Source organism: Sparus aurata, chromosome 9 (genome assembly GCF_900880675.1).
Source record: "Sparus aurata chromosome 9, fSpaAur1.1, whole genome shotgun sequence".
In the NCBI taxonomy this organism is placed as follows: Eukaryota; Metazoa; Chordata; class Actinopteri; order Spariformes; family Sparidae; genus Sparus; species Sparus aurata.
The window spans coordinates 27,740,514-27,763,636 of record NC_044195.1 but is presented as its reverse complement, the minus strand read 5'-3'; the positions used below and the strand labels follow the sequence as shown (position 1 = coordinate 27,763,636).

The following is a 23,123-nucleotide window of genomic DNA, read 5'->3' as shown; positions in this document are numbered from 1 at the left end:
TGTCCATCTTCTCAATTACCGTGAACACCATCTTACAGTTCTCCTGCCTCTCATCTCATGTTGTGCACCTCTCCATGCCAATTTCACTCTGAAAAGAACATGAACATAAATCAATAGCAGACACGCGGTACCTGTTCGGTGCGCCGGCCTGCCTCGCTTTATCCCGAAGGATTTGAAATCAATGAGGCAAAATGGAGCTTTCAGCACTCTCGGTGTTGAACTCAATGGACCTCGACAGCTCTGAAGATTAATGAGGCGAGCTTCTGCTGAACAAGCACGCTGACTCTCCAAACACGTGTAGCCGTGATCACCGCGGCGGCTGTACACGGCTCTGATCGCGGGCCGTTCAGCGGTGAGTTAGTGTGCCACTTTGCATGTTAATACCACGACTCCACCCGGCTACCATCCAACAAAATCGAAACAAGGCAGTCAATCATGTAAAGTCACAATACTTGTATTTCTTTATTGAAATATAATCGACCCCTGAGGCTAGATAAAAAGGCCACAGTTTGTTTGTGCCTCGTCTAGCTCCTCAGTCTGACACAGCCAGTTAGAACACAACAGACCTGTCCAAAAACACACAATACACAAATCCAAAATTAGTTTTTTTTGTATTCCAAACTTAAAAGTTTACGCGGCCCTTTACATACTGACAAAGTTTTAGGACATACACAACTCAAATCAAATTTGCATAACTTCAACAATACTTGGTGTCTGTTTTTTTGAAAAAAGAATGCTACCTCTCCCAATTCATAGAAACAAAAGTGCTCGCTTTAGCTCACATATACTCCAGGGTCACACAACTGGTACGTTTCATTCACTTTCAGCATTTGTGTTTGGTCTACCTGAAATGTGAAGACGGCACAACAAATCAGCAGGTTTCTTTGTACCAGCCACAACGATTCATTTGAGAAAAAGGTAACTTTCTCGTTTCAAACTGATTTTGGACCTCAAACCCAAAAGTTAAATAGTCAACTAGAAGACACCAGACTGGTACATGAGCTCGTTCTGCTTAAAGGAACTGTGCAACATTTTTGGAAATGCGCTTATTCACTTTATTGACAAATAGTTGAGAAGATTGATACCACTCTTGTTTTATTTGTGCTACTGTTGTGTTCCAGTTACTAGCTAAACATCAGTTTGTCACGGACAGCAATGTTCTTTTGTTTACATTTACATTTGTGCATCTGGAAAGCTTGGTGGTTGGAAGTTGGAAATTATGACCTCCTTAAGTTGACTGGATTCTGGAATGCAACATAAATATGGAGCTAGCTAGCATGCCAGCTAGCTTAGCTAAGCATAAAAAGGATCCTGGTACTTTTGGAAGGAAGAGGTTAGAACTTTCAACTGGGAAAGTACGACCTCTGACATTAATTGGAACACAACATAAAAACGAAGCTAGACAGCATGCCAGTTAGCTTAGCTTAGCATAAAGACTTTTTTGTTTACTTTTTTGCGTGCACCTGGTACACTTGGACGTCTGAAGTCAACTGAGGAATTACGACTTCTGAAGGTAGCTTGGTTGCATCATAAATATGCGCCTAGACAAAATCCCAGTTAGCTTAGCTTAGCATAAAGACCTTTTTTTTATTATTATTATTTTGGCACCTGGTACGCTTGGAGTTTGGGAAATTATGGCCTCTGAAGATGACTGGATTCTGGAATGCAACATAAATATGAAGGTAGTTAAGAAATAAAGATGGGAAACAGATATCTGGGCCCGGTCAAAAGGTACAAAATAATCCAGCACATAAACCCATGTGAAACCACAACTCATACACACTGAACAGACTAAACATAACATACTCAATAAGTGCGCTTTAGAGGTGCTGGTTGGCTGATTTTGTTACCTCCTGACAGAGCCAGGCAAGCTGCTTTTCATTCTTTTAAACTAAACTAGGTTGGGCTGCAACATACAATTATTTTCCATTGTTTATTTTGCTATGAAATGTGAAAGTCAAAGTCTAGGGTGATCCAAAACCCAAAGATATTCAGTTTAATATGATATAAAACAAAGAAAATCTCCATATTTGAGAAGCTGAAAACAGCATTTATGTGCACGAAAAATTACTTTAGGAATTAACTGATTACCAAAATAGTTGGCAGTTAATATTTATTTGATGGACTAATTGTTGGAAGTCTAAAACCTAAGCAAAGACAAAGCCTGCTGCTGTGAATAAGTGCATTTTCCAAAGTGTCAAACTATTCCTTTAAGAAATTTCACATTGAACAAACAAACATATTAAAAATTGGACAACAAACGCTCCTTGTTGTGGCCCTTGTGTTATTACATTTTCACTTGTGAGGTCATCCACATGAGCTCCAGTAAAGCAGAGGTCCTTAAGCTCTTTTTTTTTTTTAGTTCAGGACCAAATTCTGTTCCTTCATCTCGGTCCACGACACATTTGAGTCTCTTCATATTGGGTCTCAAAGGCAAAAGGCCTCTGAACCACTGAGAGTCCCAAAGACAAAAAAAAAAAAAAGGAGAAGGGGAGTTTAGCTTTTTGTCCAGGTCTGGGACACGCTGAGGTAACATAGACAGTAATAAATTATTCAGTTGTTTAAAAAACACTTTGCAAGAATCATATCAATAATTCATATCAATAATACAAAATGGTATCAAACATACATGATGCAACATTTTCATCAAACACATTCAGTATTTTTTTCTTTTTTCTTTTTTAGCTCCCCAAAGATCCAGAGTCTGTTGCTTCACTGCTCAATGATCAGTACTTGAATGTTTTCTCTCTCTGCGAAGTCCCTTTACCAGTAGATGTGGATTAATACTGTATTCCTTCTTTTGCTGAGGTTGATTTTCCACTTTCATGCTGAGGTGAATTTTTGTTATGCCATTCAATCAAAACTGAGTAAAACACAGAACTTTTCTTTCAACACCTCTCGAATGATTAAACCCCAGCTTATTCAATCGCTGTTACAATCATCGCCGAGGCAACAGGCATACACAGGCACACAGGGCTACAACACTAATCGCCTATTTGCTTGTTTTGTTATTCATTTTACATTCAAATAGTTTTTTTTGTTGTTTTTTTTTTACTGTGCCTTTCATTTCACTTACAGATTTGAACAGAAAACAACATGCCAATAGGAAAGTCAGAAATTGTATTAAAAGTGCAAAAATGTATTCCTTCAAGAGACGGTATATTCATCCAGACAAAGAAAAAAAAAAAATAGTTGTCCACTGAAACTTTAGTGCGTTAACAGTACAAGCCATTTCGTAGGTTATTAAATTGTACATTCCTATCCACCTCACAGCTACGAACATGAATACGCAGAATGTCTTGCTGCTCCGAGTGTGTGGCTCTCCTACATCTAGTCTGTAGCTAGGTTAACATGGCTTCATGCCGCCCGCTTCGGACAGGCTCTCTAACTCCCCGAACTTAAGGAGAGTCCGTTCTTCATCGAGCATGATTCTTCTTCTTTCTCGTAACATTCTCCTGAATTCCTTCTGAAAAGCCCCAAGATTGAAATAAAGTGACATCACATTATTTTGGTTAGTGGCCAGTGCAAATCAGCTTCTCCAGCCTGTTTCACATCGGAAACGTGAAGCTCTCACTATCCCTTATCGATTAAGAATTTCCTACAGATGTTTTTGTAAAACAGCATTGAATTTGTTTACATCGCCACCTAGAATTAGATCTTGTTATATCACAAATATAAGTTTTATTTTCTATATTTTTTTTAGATACAAAAACAAAACAAAACATGGAAAGTAACGTGAATTTGTAAGACTACGAAGACAAAATATATCAGGGCTATTGTTGATACAGTACTGATGAAGGCTGCCCTCATCTGGACTGATGAGGCAACCTAGATTTACCATAATTCTTTTGAAATACATGATATGAAGTGGCTCTGATATACTTTTGGCGGGAAAATAATCCGTAAAAATGGCCGCTGACACGTCAGTGTTGATGTAAACCCTGTTCTGTTCATATCAAAGTGTAAAAACACACACTGACCAATCTTACTTTCCTTCACAATCACAATATTTAAACAATGATATGACCAGATCATTCACCTTTTCTCAGCATCATGTCACATTTCTTTCGCTCTCTTTAACACGTCCTTCCATCCTCTCTGAACTGACATTTCAAAACTAGAGCATCACATGACCACGAGGTGCACGCCAATACTCCCAGACAACACCACACAACATCTATTTTCACTACCAAAATATCACCGCCACCGCTCTCATATCCATCCATCAGGCCCTTATGATGTCCACTCTACGAAGAGAGAACTCAAATAGCATATTAGGTGCTTTTCTTCCAGAAATTGTAGGAGTGTGATGACAGAAAGGTGATGACCAGCAGGTTGTTGGAGTTAAGAGAACACGGGCCTTCTCCTTTTTCATCCCGTTCCAACGATCGGGGTGAGTCTGCTCTCTTTGCTTTCACCCAATGAGTCTGTCATCTTGTGCCACATTTGATATTAAATTCAAAACTAACACTTGATTGAGAAACAGTTCAGCGACACTGTAGTTCTGCGTTGAATACAGATTGGAGGAATCTATAGACCTTTTGAAAGGGACCATAAATTGAGGAGAGATGGCATAGCACTCGTTCCAAGGCATTGTGAAGGGTTGAGGGGACATCAGTTCAACATTTCAGAATCACTTCTGTCCCTCCAGATCCATCCAGCCATTCGTCGACCCCCCTCCACCCCTCACTTTTGTGCTCCAGTGGTTCACCACTGCTGGGAGTTCCTTCGGGGATACCCAAAGGTATGTGGGTGTGCGTGTGGATTTGTGTACGTTACGAATGATAAACAGGACGAGGGAGGTCACAATATGGCACAGTGGAACCTGTGGGAGCCTGTGGAACGTTCTGCTCTCCATTTCATCTTCTTTTTCTTCTTCTGATTTCGCTCAGGGACTTGTTGTCTGTGTGGGAGGAGAAGGAGAAACAGTTTTACAAAATCTAGTCTAGCGTAGGATCACTTTTCTGACACCTTACATTACAATAATCTTGTCGTGTTAATATTTTCTTCTCATGATGTTTTATAAACCATTTTTATCCACAACTGTAACTCAAACTTATTGCTCAAGTATTAATTTAACATTCTAGGGAGACACCCATGCCTTCCTTTTGTGCTTTCATCTTCACAAAACAAAAACAAAACATTGTGTTTTTATTCATCTACTAGAGGCCACAAAATAGTGAAACATTTCCATCCCAGTTTCTTAAAATCAAAGATAATGTCTTGTTCTGTCAGTGCCAAACTCAAAGATGTTCAGTTTAATGTGATATACAACAGAAAAGCAGAAAAATCTCCATATTTGACAGGATGAAAACATAACTGTCTGCCATTTTTGCTTGAAAATTACTACAATTGATTGATTGATCCATTATCAAAATCAATTGTTTTTCTGTCATTGCAGCTCTACATATTTTTGGCAGCATTTGTGAATAATGCACCAGCAGCTCTTGTAGATCATAATTACAACGACAGAATACAAGTGAGTCACACTAAGCTTTAAGCCGAACAATAATATGTGGAAACTTACACAAGCACAAAGAGGATTGACAGTTTCTGCCTGAACTGCTGATGCATCAGTCACCAAAGAAAAGCACTTTTTACTGTCTGACCACAAGAGGGCACTGTTGATTCATGGATCACTTCTCCTCAGTCACGAAAAAAAGAGAAGATTTTCCTCATGAGTCAGTTACAGACTTGGCATGAGGACCATGAGAATTCTCTGTATCTAGATTTTTGTTTTTTTTACTTTTTTGCAAACACAGAGGTAAATACAGCTGTGGATTTTATAACAATGTGACACGCCTACTTGTTGCTTATTGGTCCTTTCAGCGAGAGAAGGACTTAAAACAGGATATGACCACATGCAAAACATGGACAGAAACCAAAGTCTTCTGAAATTACACGTCTGTCAAGACAGGAAATAGCTCTGGGATTATTTCTTTGCTTTTCCACTCTTACCAAAAACACTTTCACTGCCTTCACATACCAGCGTAACACTGTCTACGTGCCCGTAACCTCTAAAGAAGTTAAATACACACATAAAAAACGGAGTAAAGGGTGATACGCTCCAAGCTGAGACAGTTTTATTGATGTAATGTCTGTATTTTAGTTTGTGAACAATCATAACTTTATATTTCAAGCACACAGTCACTCACTGTGACTTAATGTCACAGTCTTTATCTCATGAAAAAAAAGAGTTACCTTATAACACGAACCAGCTCATGAAAGGCTTTGTCCACATTCATTGGAGGATCCTTGGCACTGGTTTCAATATAAGTTATCTGAAGACACAAACATTTCAAATCAAAGCATAACTAATATAAGAGGTGAATATATTACTGAATACAATAAACTTACAATATACACAGTTTTTTGTAAGAAAACACACAACTATAGTGAAACAATCATAGATACTCTGCTTAATCCAACACACATTTAAGGAAAACATTTTCAGTAGTTCTCTCAGCTCAGCTTTCAAGCTTCATTCGACAGCCAAGTTGATCTGCTTCTGCCTGTTTTAAAGGTCCAGTGTGTGCAGAAATGGAATAGAATATTCATGTTATTTGTTTGTTTTTAATCGCCGGAAATTAAGAATTTGGTGTGTTTTTGTTACCTTAGAATAAGCATTTTACATCTACAGAGGGTCCATTTCCACTGACTCCACCATGTTGCATCGCCATGTTTCTACAGTAGCCCAAAGGAGACAAACCAAACTCTGTCTCTAGAGAGGGTAAATTTCATGTTGATTTACGTTTGTGAGTGTTCAGTTGGTTGCAGTCTGCAACCACCCCACTAGGTGCCAATCGTTTCTACACACTGGACCTTTAACGGTCATGCTTTGTTCGCTGAGACTAGTTAAATATTAAGCTGGTTAAATTTGTCAACACATCTTATTCTCACAGTTTCAGCCATTTGTCCAGACTCAATCAGCCTTCTGCAACAGAGCTTTTTTAAAACAACCTCCAGAGACTGTAAGTCTCAAAACACCCACTTGAGATTATTTGTTGTCTCTGACTTCCTCCATGATCACAAATTTGGAAACTCTGTAAAAGATGTGAAATCAAGACACCCACCACGATGTCTATGGAAAGGTTCACGACTTACACTATGTTTTGCAGCCATCTCTTGGCCCTGATCAGAGGTGACCTTTCTCAGATGGACCAAATCCACTTTGTTTGCCACCAACACCATGGGGAAGGCCTCCCTGAGAGGAAAAGGACACATAAACACACATACACAATCTCAGCCATTCCAGTATAACCGAGTAATTGATTTTCAAAGCAGTTTCAGAGTGTTTCTAAGTGTCTCAGGTTCTAGGGTCTATTTTAAAGGCCTGACAGGTTTACATTTGGATTAGAAAGAGCACCACATGCTTCACAAATCGTCTGGGAGGTGTCAGATTTCTGCAACACTCAAATCTTGCAGAAAAATGAGCTACAGTGAAGCACCACTAAATATGGACAGACAGCAACTTGCTCAGTTCCAGTTTCTATTTTTGTTGCATCTCAAGCTCAGTTTTATTGGCTACTGTCAGTCACAGTCAGAGTGCAGATGCACCATTTTCTCTCACAACAGACTTTCACAAAACAACTGATTAGAATTTTGAAAACAAATCTGATGTTTGGCCCAACTGGTCTGCAGCTTGAGGAGAGAAGCGACATCCTTAACAGTCTTTATGTCATGGGTCTTTTTAGGGGGGTTGGTGCGCTGGCCATAATGGTTGTAACATTTTAGATTTAACTTGTGCAGCATTACATTACATTTGACTAAGCTGCTTCCTCTTTCGGAAACTTTGGCTTAAAGTTCAGTAACTTTGACCTACTATATTAACCATAGCTGTGCACAAACAGATTTCCACTTGCTAGTTCCTAAATCAAAGCAATTACTTTGTTGACTAAAATGATATCATTACTAATGGATATAATGACAAAAAATTGTGTATCTTAAACAGAAAGTGGATGCTACGCAGATATTAAAGCATACTTGACACCCTGTGCCAAGTACCCTGCGAGGCATAGAGCCACTGCATGGGGGTGAAGATGACCAGGAAAAAATATGGTGTGAAGCAAAGTTGAATGAATGTGATTTATGTACGAAAATTCAATGTGGATCCTTTTTTTTTATTAGTTGCCCTAATTACCGTTAAAAAAATATTTTTTAAACCAACTTGTTTGACAGATTTGACTCATTTGTCACATTCTCACATGTAGACAAATAACCAGCTGTGGGTTTAGTGTGTGTGCCTGTTTCACACATCCTGTTTCTCTAAGGAGTCATGATGAGTTCGTTGTCTCTTAGACAATCTAGGAAGATTGACCTGCTAATCTGTGATTTAATTTTCAGGACAGTGTGAATGTTTGGCTCGCATAAAATCGTAACATCAATATAAAAATGTCCTAATCATTCCGACATTACCACATATTGTGGTCTTTGAGTTGTCGTAACCTACCTGTCTTTGACCCGTAGTATGAGTTGATGGAATCGGTCCACGTGTTCAAAGCTGGCCTTGTCCGTCACAGAGAAGACGATGAGGAAGCCATCTCCTGTCCTCATATACTGCTCCCTCATCGCACTGAATTCCTCCTGACCGGCTGTGTCCAGCACTGTGAAGATGGAGAAACAAGCACAAATCACTTTACATGGACAGGTCTCGCATTTACTCACTAACTTAACAATTCATATGGTACTTATCAAGAGTGCAAAGACCTGTGACATCTGCAATAAAGACTCTATACACAATAAAGAATTGTTTCCAATGTGAATCCCTCCATACCAAAAGCATTGTTATATTCATTACTAAAGAATATAAACTGAACCAGTTTTCATTATGCAATGAGATTGTTATTGTGACCCGTTTCAATTTCTTGGGATTTTCATAATCCAAAGAAAAAGAAACTTGTGGATTCTAGTGATCCTGTGATCCAATGATCTTTCCCGGATAGTCCCCCCCCCAGGGTGACCCTTACATAACAACTGTGACAGAAGAATTTCCAAACCTTGGCAGTGTTCATTAGTTGTAAGGGAATATCAAAAGATCACACAAAAATGCATTCCCACTGTAACTGTAAAATTGATTTTTAAGTGGTTTCTTATTTTTTCCAGAGCTTGATATGTTTCCAACATAACTTTAATATTTTATTGAGGGAAGGATAAAATCATGTAATGATGCATAATTTCTCCCCCATGCAACAACCCTAGCAGTGCCTTGCTATTTCTGCAGTCAGCTCAGTGTAGGGTAAATGGCAACGACAGGAATGTAGTTAAAGCTTAAAAATATTTTTAATAACAATAACAAGTGTTGTACACTCATTGGACCATGATGAGCATGTTTAACTGAAGTGAATAAGGAAAAATACATTAAAAAGAAAACGGAGACGTAGTTTAACATTTCTACTCACCATCCAGTATTGCCCACTGTCCATCTATCTCTGTGTGTTTAAGATACGAGTCCTCTATCGTGGGATCGTAGTCTGGCACGAAGATCTTCTGGAAAAACTGGATGGTGAGGGCACTCTTCCCAACGCCACCATCCCCCACCACCACCAGCTTGTACGTTGGCAGGTTGTCGCTTGGCACAGCGCTGGTCGCCATCGCTACCTCGACACTGGTGGTAAAGGTGGGAAGGCTAGGCTAGTAGGTGGCTGATGAGACACACCTGGTTGAGAAAGAGAATAGAAAGGGGTTAACAACAGAGAGGGGAGGGAACAACAGACAGATGGGGAGAGCTACTTTTATATCACCATGGAGATCACAGTCCACAGCTTTGAGCTGTGGATCAAAGCAGAAAGATGGAAAAAGATAGGTTCAGAGAGGCAAAAATAGAGCAATCAGCAGTGCACCTATAAAATAAATGTCATAGCTGGGTAAAAATAAATCTGATTCTACCTAACAGAGAAAGACAACAAGCTGAATGACAGATGTACAGGACTTGATAATGGGTGACAAAGTGGAACAATTTACTTTTTAACAAGAGGAGCTGATGTTTTTTCCTGTCCCTTAAACGTAATAAGTGGTAGCCATTACAGGAACTGCATCTTATGGGGGCGACTGTATCGACTTTATTTATGCAAGGTGGGCAGAAATCAAACAAATGAACCCTGAGGAGCTCTGTGACATGGCAAGTATTAACATAAAGTACACCCAGAACACCCAAAGGGTCCCTGACTTTCTGATTAAATTACTGGTTTTGCTTATATGATCAATAATGTTGCAGACGTCAGCCTGCACATTATGAGGGGTGACCGGACTAAGCCGCTATGAAGGTTTTATTTAAAAACATTTAATTGATTGTTCATATAAAATAAAAAAATAAAAAACTGTCTGGTCAAAGCCTGAGACGTGAGTCATAGTCATAGATTTTTTTCTGGTTGATATGATGCTGGTGCTGTCCTTTTCTTAGCCTAACCCCAATGTGCCAAGCTGTGTTCATATGTATTTCTACTGTGGCTTCAAAGCAGGGGTTAACCACACTGACCTACAATGTTATGGTCCTGCTTAGGTAGGTAGTGCTTATGCACTAAACTGATTAGTGTGCAGGCTTGCAGGCAGCTAAAAAGAAAGCATCATTTTCAAAGGGCTTGCTGTGTGCAGCTTTTAGCACTTCAGTAGATTTAGTGTAACATATAAGGCTCTATTTTTGTGAACCATGTGAGGCAGCACAGATCACAGTCTGCTGCACCCTGCCCAGTGTGCCTGAGGCATGTTAGAAGTTCAAAGTTCAGATATAATTTTAAATGTATTTGTCATTATACAATACAGTATTGCACAATGAATTATGTAAACTTAGGTATTTTGGTGGCCAGGTTTTCCCAGAGAACATCTTGCACACTTGGATGAAATACATTATCCTACATCATTTAGCAACATACATGTTATGGTAGCACAAAGAGGCTAATACTCTCATTTCATTGTGCAACCCTGTGTTATAAAATGACAAGTAAATATATATTAAGCTTTCCACTGGAAAACCACAATAAATGTATAATGAAGCAGCTACAGGAAATGCAGCTGGTTGTCATCAAGATTACAATGTTGCTGCTCTTGTGGTGAGACTTTTTCTACCAATATCAAACAGCATGCTCATATTTTCCTTTAAGCTGGCGTGATTTGAATATAAGCAAGCAAAGTAAACGCAGCAGCAGCAGCAGCCACAATAGACCTGGCTGGATTGGCAACACGACTTAGTGCAAAGAAAACCACTTTTACTGATCCACATCATTGGCTCAAGCACAGCATGGATACAACAACTATATGGAAAAGTGGCTAAAGCAAGCCTTGGTTTGGCCTAGTGGCAGAAACCAGGCTAACAACGTCTACTTTCAGTAGCCCGCTGGAACCACAGAGGCAGCAGAGAAATGTGATGGTTTCAACACACATGCACTTTGTAATTATGGCTTTTTTAAAACAAAAATAAACATCTATCTTGCAAAAATATGAGAGGTTTAACAGAGTATTTTATTTTTCCACATCAGTCAGTACATTAGAGGCTCAATAAAAAACTTTTGCAAATGATCCAAGGATTTTCACACCTCAGGGGAACGTGCTTAACAAAATCATGTGTTGTTTTTTTTTTTTTTTTTATAGATTCAACCTTTTATAATGAATACAGTCATACTTTATCTTTAAATCACTAAGGCAGGAGCTTTAACACGTGCCACGCTATCTAATGCTGTTCTGGCAAAAAGCTATCACCACAAGCAGCAGAAAAAAAACAAGACATGAGAGGGAAGTAAAAGAGTTGAGGGTGAGAGGAATCGGAAACAGAAGAGTGAGGGAGAGGAAGCAAGGGCACATGAGGACAAAGTTGATACAAGCATACATGACGGTGTTGAGTCGAGGCAACAGACACCACTTTTAGCCAATTTTTTACATTTTTTTTTTTTTTTTATCCTTTTACATGTTATTGAAAGTTCATACTACATACTACTGCTTGATTTTATCTTTCAGTTATCAACTGCAACCATCCAACAATGAAATGAAATCGCTTTAACTTGGTACAATCAGTCCTGAAACTCAAATAACCATTGTGACACCACCTTACACTACCTGTGCTGATCAAGCTCACTTAAAGGTAGAGTTTTTTACCATTAGTAGTGCTTTTGAACAATGTTGTTATGAGTAAATCCACTATTTGGGTTCCCAACATAAGCGACACGCATTCTCACTGGTAGATTTACTAGTCCACTAATTGACAGTAGCCGGCGGTAACACACAAAGAAATGTAGTAATGACGTAATGAACCTTAAAAACGTACTGAATGTAAACGTGACTTGGTTTGTTTACAAGAAAAGCCCTGTACCTTTTTAAATACTTACATAGGACAGAAAAGTGCCAAATGTTCGCTATGAGTATTACATATTGTTTTGATTTTAATTCCTAATGTTTTATTAACTAAGAAAAATTTTCTGGAAATATAGCCTATTTGTTTAAATTTGAAACGATCTAAAATTAAAATAATTGTTTCCTGGAAGGTAGAAATCATTGAATGTATGGTTTGCTTTAAAAACATTTTGGGAGTCATGTTATGTAGGACTATATATATAATAATAATATATTATTCAAGTGATATAAGACTATATAACATTTTAGTTTTTGGATAATGTTATATTGTGTTATGGCATAAGTGTTGTCTTTTCCTGGCTTTAGAGCTGCATTACAGTAAAGCGTTGTCGTTTTCTGAACTCGGCAGAATGTTCTGCTTGTTCTAATACTTGCCTTAACCCACTTGGTCATAATATCCACATTACTGATGATCATTGATCTAAATTTTCATTGTGTTAATATTTTGTTAAAGTCATACCTTGAAACGCTATTGTCCAATATCAGTATTCAAGTATTTAATCAAAAATACTGATGTTTATGAATTCCTTTTGAGAAGTCTAAGACATATTGTGACATTATTTTAAGGACATATAGTAGGGGTGGGAATCTCTTGGCACCTCATTATTCGATTCCGATTCAGAGGTCAACGATTCGATTCTAAATCGATTCTCGATGCATCTCGATGCAGCAAGTATTTATGTATATTTCCATGCACGATTTAAAAAATAAATAAATAAATAAAATCTGAGTTTGCTAATCACTTCCTACTTTTTTCTAACTGTGTGACTACTTGGTACTTTCAAAGCAAAGTACTTGTAATGATCCATACTTATTTTACTTCCAATATATTTAATTAATAAAACAAATGAAAGAAATGTGGCAAGTCAACTGGAAGGTTACATTTGCTAGCAAACCTACAGCTTTGCAAAGAACCAAAAGGAAAAGAAAAGTCGATACAGGTGTTTGTATCACAGGTTGATCTGGACGTCTCACACTTTGCCACAGCTGACTGACCTCACGCTGAGTTCGGGCTGGATTTCAACATACTATGTGGGCTGTTTGACAGTGTACAGTTTTCACATCGACTTGGATTCAGCTTAATAACGATGTATGCGGCTGGGAACGATGGCTTTAAGTAACCATTTGAACGCACGGCGGAATGACAGAAATACCCGATGGTTAGTTACAGGTGTCGCAAGTTAACCTGGACGCTGCGCACTCAACGCCACAGCTAACAGCTAACAGCTATCAGCCAACAGCTAACAGCCAACAGCAGTCTCCACGCTGCTCTCAAGCCGCTCGGCGTGAACAAATGCCTCAGATGTTCCACCCATGAGTTGTTTGTGAGTACAGACATTTACGACACATCCCATGTTTTTTGTTGTGTGCACGCCGTCAACTGTCCGGGCGCTGCACTTTTGCACTTCTGATTTCCGCCTCTTGCGTTCCGTCAACATTACGTTGTCAATTAACATGTAGAAAATCGATTTTTGACATTTGTGAATCAATTCAGAATCATCCACGTCCGAATCGCAATTCATCTAAGAATTGATTATTTTTCCCACCCCTAACATATAGCCCTGTAATCACTATAAGTATGATTTGCAGTATATAGTAGAATGGGTTAAAGCATAAAAAAAAACTGATACGTGTTAGAAATGAAACCAACCTGATATAAAAATAACCCACTCTGTCTTATTGTGAAACCTTAAGATTTCTACTGTAGTCCTGACTAAACTGTAGCATACAGAAAAAAGCAGACAAAAAAACACATTCACTCACTACTAGCACAACACCCTCACCACGCACCCACCCACGCACCCATTCCTCCTTCATCCACCAGGAAACAGCTGTCAGCTGGCTACAGTCCATCCTTTCCTGCCCAGCACAATGGAGGGAAGGAAGATGTTTCCTTCCTTTTCAAAGACCAACCAGCCAATCAGCCAGCCAGGTCGGGCAAAGAATTTCAGAGCCAAATTCCTGATGTTCAAAAGCCTCTTCAGTCAGTCAGTTGGCTGGCTGGCTGTCATGAAGTCACAAAGTAAACGTCCCTGCCACTACACCATTTCACAAGCCACTGCCTTAGGCAGACTTTCAGTGCTGTTCAGGAAAACAAAGACAGAACAGCTTGAAAAGCACCATGAAAACCACACTACCTGCCACCAGTAGTGGTTTTCAAACCAGTCATGCTTGGTTAGATGAAGCCAAGTCAGGTCACAACCTTGTAAGGTGTGTCAGCATTTCCCTCTGTGAGGGTGGAGTGCACAGTTCTCTAAAACAACACTCACCATCCTGTGAGACTAAAATAATCCACAAACACCAGTTTAAACCAAATTCCTTTGGGAGTGGAATCTGTGTAGAGGAAACTTTACTAAGTGTCCAACCAAAGCTAGTTGTCTGACCGATGTGGCTGGGTGTATGGCTTCACAGAGGGCCAACCAGGCCTGCAAAGGACATACTTATTGTATAGTGTACGACACTTAGGCTCTACATTAGTTTGAATCCTCTCCACACCAAATCATCTTTAGCACTAACACCTTCTAAATACATTTGAAAACATCTGTCTCATGTTATTATTATCATTACTGTTGTTATTATTATTGGTATGGACCCCTATTGAGCATCTTCCCTCTATTGTTTTTGTATAGTCGTGTATTTTTACTGTATTATTGCCATTTTTTCTTGTGTGTGGGGATGTTTTTTAGACACCAATGTAGTGTCTTCTGTCTATGACATAGCCTTGTTTGAGCAGGGAATACTTTTTTAATGTCACCTAACAATTGTACAACAGGTGCTACATCTATCAGGGACTATGTGCAATATCATTTGACTGTATGTATGCATATTGTTATAATTTCAACTAATCAGAGACTGTTTACATGACTGCTCTCTCGTGTACATAAGATGGTGCAGTGTCACTTTTGTCTGATGAAGAGCAGGTTTGCTCAAAATGTCACTACTCTGGTGTTTTAAATAATTTGGATCCCTGCAGTGTTTTTGTTTCATGTTTTCCTAATTTTTGACTCACCCCTTTCCGTTTTTGGCTTGGATGTGTGTGTACACTCCAATTCTTACATAATTAAGGTTAAGGGAAGTCCCAGGGTTTTTATCAAATAGGCCTACATAAAAAACGGAATTATAAATAAGACTCACTGCGAACCCTCAATTGGGTGTCAATAACATTAAACTGCAACATAACTTTTGTCTTACTCATTCAGCCATTCAATCCGCAATGCTTCATGGTGTGTTCTGGACTTCATATTTGTCTTCACCATGGCTCCGCAAAGCCTCTCTAGGTTCTTGAGAAGTGTTTAGCTGCTGCCTTGGGAAAGGATGAAGAGACTTCCCTCTTCACATGGGAACAAAGCAGCAACATATCTCACATAACAGGAATAAAGAGGAACACAGTGGTGCGCACACCCCAGCCTGTACTGTACTGCGTTGACATCAACACTCATCGATCATTCAAAGGAGGTGTTAAAACATAGTTCACAGAGTTCAAAAAAGCTCTAAAGTTACTGAATTCGACTAGAGTTACAAACTCTACCTTATTTTCTTGAATTGTTCGCTGATCTGATTATTCATTTTACCTATTTTACCCCATGAAAACCATTTCAGAAATGGATTGTGCCCTGGCTGACCAGAATATTTGTCTTCCCAAGTATTGAAGCGCTGACTTTTTAGAGGAACTGGACATTCAGCCTTGGAGAAGCAGGGTGCTGGTTCTTGTCACCAAGACAGCTGAAGTGAAAGCAATATTTTACTTAAGGGCCAGCTTGTCCGAGGGCTGCAGCAATTACAAAAGGACCAGAGCATTTCTTTACCAGCATCAAATCTTCAGCTGTTAGTGTAAGCTAAAATCTGGTGCACACAGAGCTCTTAAATAAAAAGTTCACCCAAAAATACAACTTCAGTCATTATCTTTTCACCCCCCATGAAAGTTGAATGAGGTTTTGTAGTCCATAAAACCTTTCTGGAGCTTCAATTTTACAGTGTTGCAGCATTCTCACAAACAACTGAAGTGGATGGTGGCTTTTAAAGTGTAAAAAAAAAACAATTTAAAAAACATATAATGGCTCCAGACAGCTCATCCAGTGTAATCCACTGAAGCTGTCTCTAGAAGCTGTGATTGACTTTAAAAAACATTATTTACAACATTTTTTAAGATTAAATCTTCACTTCAGCTGCAGAGCTTAAGCCTGATCATGCAGTGTGTCTGAAGTGGGTGCATAAGCTTGATTCAAACATAGTCTTTTCAAATTCATTCAGGATTTCTATCTATGGAAGACTTGGATTACACAGGGCAAGCTGTACAGAGCCATTTTATGTTTTTTCCAGGTGTTTTAAAAACATTATAAAGCAAGTCCCAATCTAATTCAGTTGTTTAGGAGAACACTACAATACTGTTCCAGGAATGTTTAGTGGACTACTAAACTTCACCTGCTTTTCCATCGGTATGGCAGGGGGTAGATAAGGACTAAATTGACACTTATTGGTGAATCTTTCCTTTAAGAAAAGAAAAATCGTATAATAGATATGTTGCATCTTACACTCAGTCACTTCCAAAACAGTTGCACACCTAGCCAAGATTTTTGCGACAAGAGGTGGTGGTGCTCATTCCACTTTTATCCACAGGGGCTGCCAGAATCAACAGGAATGAAAGTACCTTGTTGCTGCTTTAATGCAGTGTTTTCTGTTAATGTATGCTAGGAAATTAGGTGAGAAAGTCAATTTCCACTTATCACATGTTCCCCAGATTTTTGACACCCTGTGTAACATTTGGCTGAGAGGACAAAGTGCATGTAGCCTAACAGAGGGCTGTATAGCTGATCACATGACTGTCGCTAATCACCAATGACTAACTTGACACAGTCTCCAGTCTCACTGTGTGTTGTGTGAGAACAAATTTGGCCATAAATAAAACCGATGTCTTTTTCACAATACAGCTCTCCCTAATACTTTTCAGAAATTCTCCGTGGATAAGGCTGCCATTCACACACGGCCCAAACATCTCACTAATGTACTGTGACTTGCTGGGGGCATTTCCTACTCTGACCTTCATTCATTCATTCTCATCATTTTACATTTTTGTCTGGCTGTTCGGGAATTTCAACCAGGACACAGGATGTTGTTGGTGCACAACATCCTCCAGTCATATCGGGGAGAAAGAAACAAATGCAATGCACCCCAACTATCTGCAATAATAAAATCCTGGTTTACATTCATGCATTAGTAATAATATTGTAATGGTATAACACATAACACAACAGTCACAGGGGAGACTGAGCACTTGATTTACCAACCATTCAATGCAGTACTTTGACAATGTGTAGTATCTGTATTTTTACTTATGTAAAGGATCCAAATTCTTCCTGGATAAGACATTATATTGATGCCATTGACAACAGGAATTAGTATTTATTGAGGAGCTAAAGGAAAAGTTCACCCAGAAATGTATTTCATTAGCTTCTCACCCTTATACTGATGGAAAGTCAGGCAAAGTTCTGTAGTCTGTAGTCAAAACATTTCTAAACAACTGCAGTAGATGGGGACCTGATGGGAAAAAAATAATGGGGAAAAAACAAGAAATAGCTCCATACAGCTTGTCTGGCATATTCTATGTCTCTGGAAGATCCTAAATTGATTTGAAAAGAAGTTATCCAACCCTAGGCTTGCAGTCAAGCTCATGCACCCACTTCAGAAACGTTAAGCCTAAAGGCTAGAGTGAAGACTTTAGCTTAAAAAGGGTGTAAATAACATTTGGGATCTTGGGGGCTTCCGGAGACTTGGATTACGCTGGGTGAGCTGTATGGAGCCATTTTATGTTTTGTAACAGCTGTTTTTTGGGGGTTTTTTACATTATAAAGCATAGAAGCCGAAGTCTCCAGAAGACCCTAGATCCCAAATTGATTTGAAAAGTCATTTTTGACACACTAATTATTTACACTGCTAAAATCTTGACTGTAGCTGGTAAGCTAAAAGCGTTAGTGCACCTTGCGTCAAAGTTGTAAATAACACCTTTTCAAATCAATTTGGAATCTATGGACTGGAGCTGTTTGGAACCATTTTATGTTTTTTAGTCAGAAGTTTAGGAGAATACTGCAACGCTGTTTTGCTGTGAAGCTGCAGAAATGTTTTGTGACTTACAAAATTTCACCCTGCTTTCATCCGAATGGGGAAGGAGTAGATAATGGCTTGGGCCCATATTAAATATTATGGAACATTGTGATATTTGCTGCCGTATATTTTTTTCAATATTGAATATCACACAGATGATATTGCTTGTTTAGGCTTGCACGCAGTGCTTTAACATACATACATGAAGGATTTCGTTTCTAAGAATGCCAGCTCAATGATTTGACCATATATCAGGTTTCAAACCTGGAGAAAAGCAGGTGTTGATTAAATGGGGCAACACCACAAATTTGCTGTCCATCATCCACGCAGGTCACTTGGCTGGAGAATGCGAATGGGGAGACAAATCATTGTTTGATCCCGCTTGAATTGTGACATGAACTACACATATAATGTTCTTCACAGTTTGTCATAAAAATAATAACATATAAGTCTGTAAAATAACCAATTATAAAGACTACACAACAGTCGAGTCAGTGACGTGGTCTTGTTGAACGTCACCAAAAAACTAGATGGTATTTTACTTAAATTATGACAAACTGTATCATTTCCAGTTTATCCATCCAGTCTTGTGTTATGCAACACGACTTGCTCACGTTGAAAAATTATCTTTTGAATAGACAAAACCATATGTGTACTTCGTGGCGAGAACAGGATCCAAAAAATTATTTGTCTCTCTCGGTTCACTAACAAACAAAGTTTTCTGAAACAAGGTCCCATGAGGTAAAACTGACTTTGATATCGCCTATCGCAATATTTAGGCAGGACAATATCGTGATATCGCATTATGGATATCGTCCAATACAAGAAGATGATGACTGCATTTTCATATTTCATTTCCACTCAAGGCCTTAAACACATGATTTCTTAAAATATCACATTCCTGGACGGGGGAACCCAGCATCTACCGATCATCCAGTGGGTAGTTTCCCCTCATCGAAAGGTCACAATTAACTTCAGGGAAATTGCAAAACAGCATGTAAAAGTCAGCGAATCATTTTACCCTCACATGCAACTCCATCATCATCATCATCATCATCAGTAGCAGCAGGGTTTGACAGAGGACATTTCCATGAAGTTATCATGGAAGATGGAAGGATAAAGGGGGGATCTGTCCCCCAGACTGCCAAATTATCTGGTGATTTCACTCTGCTATTAATAGTGATTAAGGTGTGTGTGTGTGTGTGTGTGTGTGTGTGTGTGTGTGTGTGTGTGTGTCTTTCTCTCTCTGCAGACTGACTGGTGCTTCTGAGTGATCTCATCCTATGATTTGATTCATGAAGAATCTCTCTGTTCTCTGTGTCCAGAGCTGGACACCACTACCACCACCACCACTGTGTGTTTCAACTGTATACAGCTGTGGCGCTAGGCTAAAATATTGCTGTGGGCTGTATTTCTTACAGACGATAAAAGGCGCACACACACAAAAAAACACTGTGTTTTTGTGTCGGAACATTTTTTGACACACGGAGGCAAGCGAGGCCCGCCTGAGTGTCTGTCTGTCTGTCTGTGTGTGATAGAGAAGAGAGCGCGGCCGTATGGAAAACCGACAGTAGCCGCCCCTGAATAACGGATTTCGGTTGCTTCATCCTTCGCTTGAAGTTTGCAGCAAAAATGAATTTCCGCAAACGAGCCCCAGTCGTTCGTGTCGTTAATTAAAACGAGCTAACTTCCCTCGACGCGCTGCCATTAGTAGAAAACAGCCCGGTGACAGTTGAGCTAGCTTACAGTAAGTTGTTGATAGTGAGAGCAGGAGTTCATTTTGACATTAACGGTTAACGTTAGCTGTTAGGTGTTGCCTTCACTGACGCCCGCATTCACGACCTCTTCTCTGTCAACAGTAAAAATTAATGAAATAAATAAATAAATAAAAGCTACTCACCGATACGAGCTCCGCGGTCGTGAACACAAAGAAAACGTCCCTCACGCCACCGACATATCCCTCCTCATCTCCCTCTTTCACGGCTTCAAACCACCGCCGCCCTTTCGCCTCAGACGGGAGTGAGCTCCCCACATCTGCGAAACAATACGTTGAGTAGCTAATCTTTGTATTGCAACAGCTGATGCTAAAAATAGAAAAGCCCCAAAGGGGTGAGCGCCGTTTTTTTGGTGAAGACGTTAAACCACTAAATGATGAATTTCAGTGTGCTATAATGTCTGTTTTTAAGAGCAAGTCGAAATCAACGTGTTTGGTGTGCTTTTTTACTGTACATTTAGCGTTACATTTGTGAAATCTCACGAAGCGGTACAAGAGTTCCCCTTTTTAGTGGAATGGACTGTTCTCATGCTCTGTTGATATAGCGGACTTCTTTAAAGGGATAGTCCTGTCAAATTAGCCGTGCCTAATTTAAGGGGAGCCAAATGGATTTATTACATAATAGTAAAACTTTGATAATAAAATAATAATAAATATTATTTTTATAGCAACTTTCATAACTAACATGCAGCTCAAACTGCCTCACAAACAGAAAGAAAACATAACAGAAAAGCATACAGAGGTACACAAAGTAAAAACAATACACAAAGTCATTATAAGAGTTAAAAGGGGGGATGAAAGATATATAAAATAATGTCAAAGGAAAATACAGCATGTCTGTGGTTTAGGGGTATATGAGTATAATGTAACCAAGTCAATAGAAAATATAGAAATGTATTTTGAACTCAAATACTGTTGATTTATGTAAGTATTGTTTTGAGGTACTCTTTATACTTCATCTCTGTACCATTTTGGGAGCCAATGCTGTATGTTTTTTACTCCATTAAAGTTATTTGACACAACTTCCTGACAGCATTTCAGATTATTAGTGCAAACATAGATCAACTGATATATTATTTTGCCTTAGAATGGATTAATCTAACCAGCAGGATATAAAGTAGTTGAAATAAGCCCCATCTTTACCAGCTATATCCTACTTTAATCTTCTACTACATTACATGCTGGAAGTCGCTGTTGCACCTCAGTAAAATGTATTTGACCACATTTGTTACTGGTTACTTTCAGGTTTTAATAAAGACTTTAATAAATGATTGCGTATCATAGGTTTAATACATTAATACAATTAATATAATAGGCAGATTTGGCTTTACAGAGGCACTTTTATTGAGTTAGAAATAAGTGAAAGATATAAAGCGCAGACCTTTTCACATGGTGTTTTATTTTTGTATCTCATAATTATGAAATCTGTATGACATCATAATTACACAATCGTATAGCTATGATTTAGTTTCCTTGTAATTATGAGATTTATTCTCTCTTAATCCTGAGATACACATCTTGTCATGAGAAGAGTACAAGAGTCTTTTTTCAGAAATAAGACAAAATCTTTCTTCTTTTTTTTTCCGTTGCTGATGTTCTGACATTTCAAATGTGAAGAACAAAAAACACGTGACACTTGCACATGTGGTTTTCTGGCATTTGATGTGAGAAAAAAAAAAAAGACTGTTCACGTGAAAAGCCACCATCAAAACACAAAGTGCAATTCATTTACAATCGTGTGCTCTTTCCTCCTTGGTGAACAAGCTCAAGAAAAAAAGGATGTGACACGGCAGCCTTGGTTCATTTTAGCTGGAGGTCAAAGAGGCAGATAAGGATCTGATCAATCAAGAGAAGAGAAGGCGGTCTGTGTGTGTGTGTGTGTGTGTGTGTGTGTGTGTGTGTGTGTGTGTGTGTGTGTGTGTGTGTGCGCGCGAGTGCGTGTGTGTGTGTGCGTGTGTGTGTGGCAGTGCAAAATGATTGAGAGCAAAGGGTAAAGAGATTGAGAGAGGGGCTCAGAGATATTGAGAATAGATCAGGACAGATGATGCTGTAGGCTAAAACAGTAAATATGCATGAGCCCGACTGTTCGCCAGCAGATGTGTGCAGATCCTTTGCACACATCTGTGAATCCTTTGTTTTACAGGTTATCAAACTGATTACGAGTCACTTTTACACAATCACATTCCTCATTTCATAACGCACTCAGTAACGGGTCAGTAATTCGTTCAAAACATCAAATATCAGGGGTTATGAAACAAGAAAAGTTCTTTTTTTTTTTTTTTTTTCCTTCAGCTTCCTCGAAACTCTGGTAATCCTGAGTTAGCTTGTGAAAACAGATGAGTTCATTCAGAATATCATCTGGAAGCCACAGAGGACAGGGTGCAACATGCCAATATCTAATGAGATGCTGTTTTTGCCGATATATTATTTAAAGAGCGATATGATAGTGTACTTAATAAGTGCACACAATGCAAGTGGATGCTCAGAGACTCAAAACCCAGACGTTCTCCACATTACCGGCAAGACAGTTTACGATGTGGCAGTCCATTACCAGTAACCGTCAGAGATGTGTGTGTGTGTGTGTGTGTGTGTGTGTGTGTGTATTTGAGTGTGTGTGTGTGAGAGAGAGAAGGAGATAAGATGTAAATAATTCAATAGAAATGAGAAAGAGAGAGCCTGATATGAGTTTTACTTCTGAATAATCCAGACATTAGGTGATGGGTGAGCTCTCTCTTCCAGGAAAATCTCTATGTAAAAGTATGTGGAGACACAAGAGCGCATGTGTTCTGATTGTCTGCATTAACAAAAACATATTATGACCAGAATAAAGAAAGAATGTACGAAGATGTCAAATTCAGGACATTCAGTACAGTAGGCAGCTCTCATTTCTGATTCCAGTAAAGGGAAAAAA

General features: G+C 39.0%; 1 protein-coding gene across 1 annotated transcript; it reads right to left on the bottom strand.

Annotated features, from left to right (window-relative positions):
• Positions 1 to 438: 438 nt before the first annotated feature.
• On the bottom strand, positions 439 to 20,522 carry mrasa (muscle RAS oncogene homolog a). The gene is made up of 6 exons (XM_030428672.1): positions 20,339 to 20,522; positions 9,399 to 9,655; positions 8,450 to 8,603; positions 7,105 to 7,204; positions 6,202 to 6,281; positions 439 to 4,903 (listed from the first exon to the last, which is right to left on the bottom strand). The coding sequence occupies exons 2-6, from the start codon at positions 9,589 to 9,591 to the stop codon at positions 4,804 to 4,806; spliced, it is 627 nt and encodes a 208-aa protein (XP_030284532.1). The 5' UTR covers positions 9,592 to 9,655; positions 20,339 to 20,522; the 3' UTR covers positions 439 to 4,803.
• Positions 20,523 to 23,123: the final 2,601 nt, after the last annotated feature.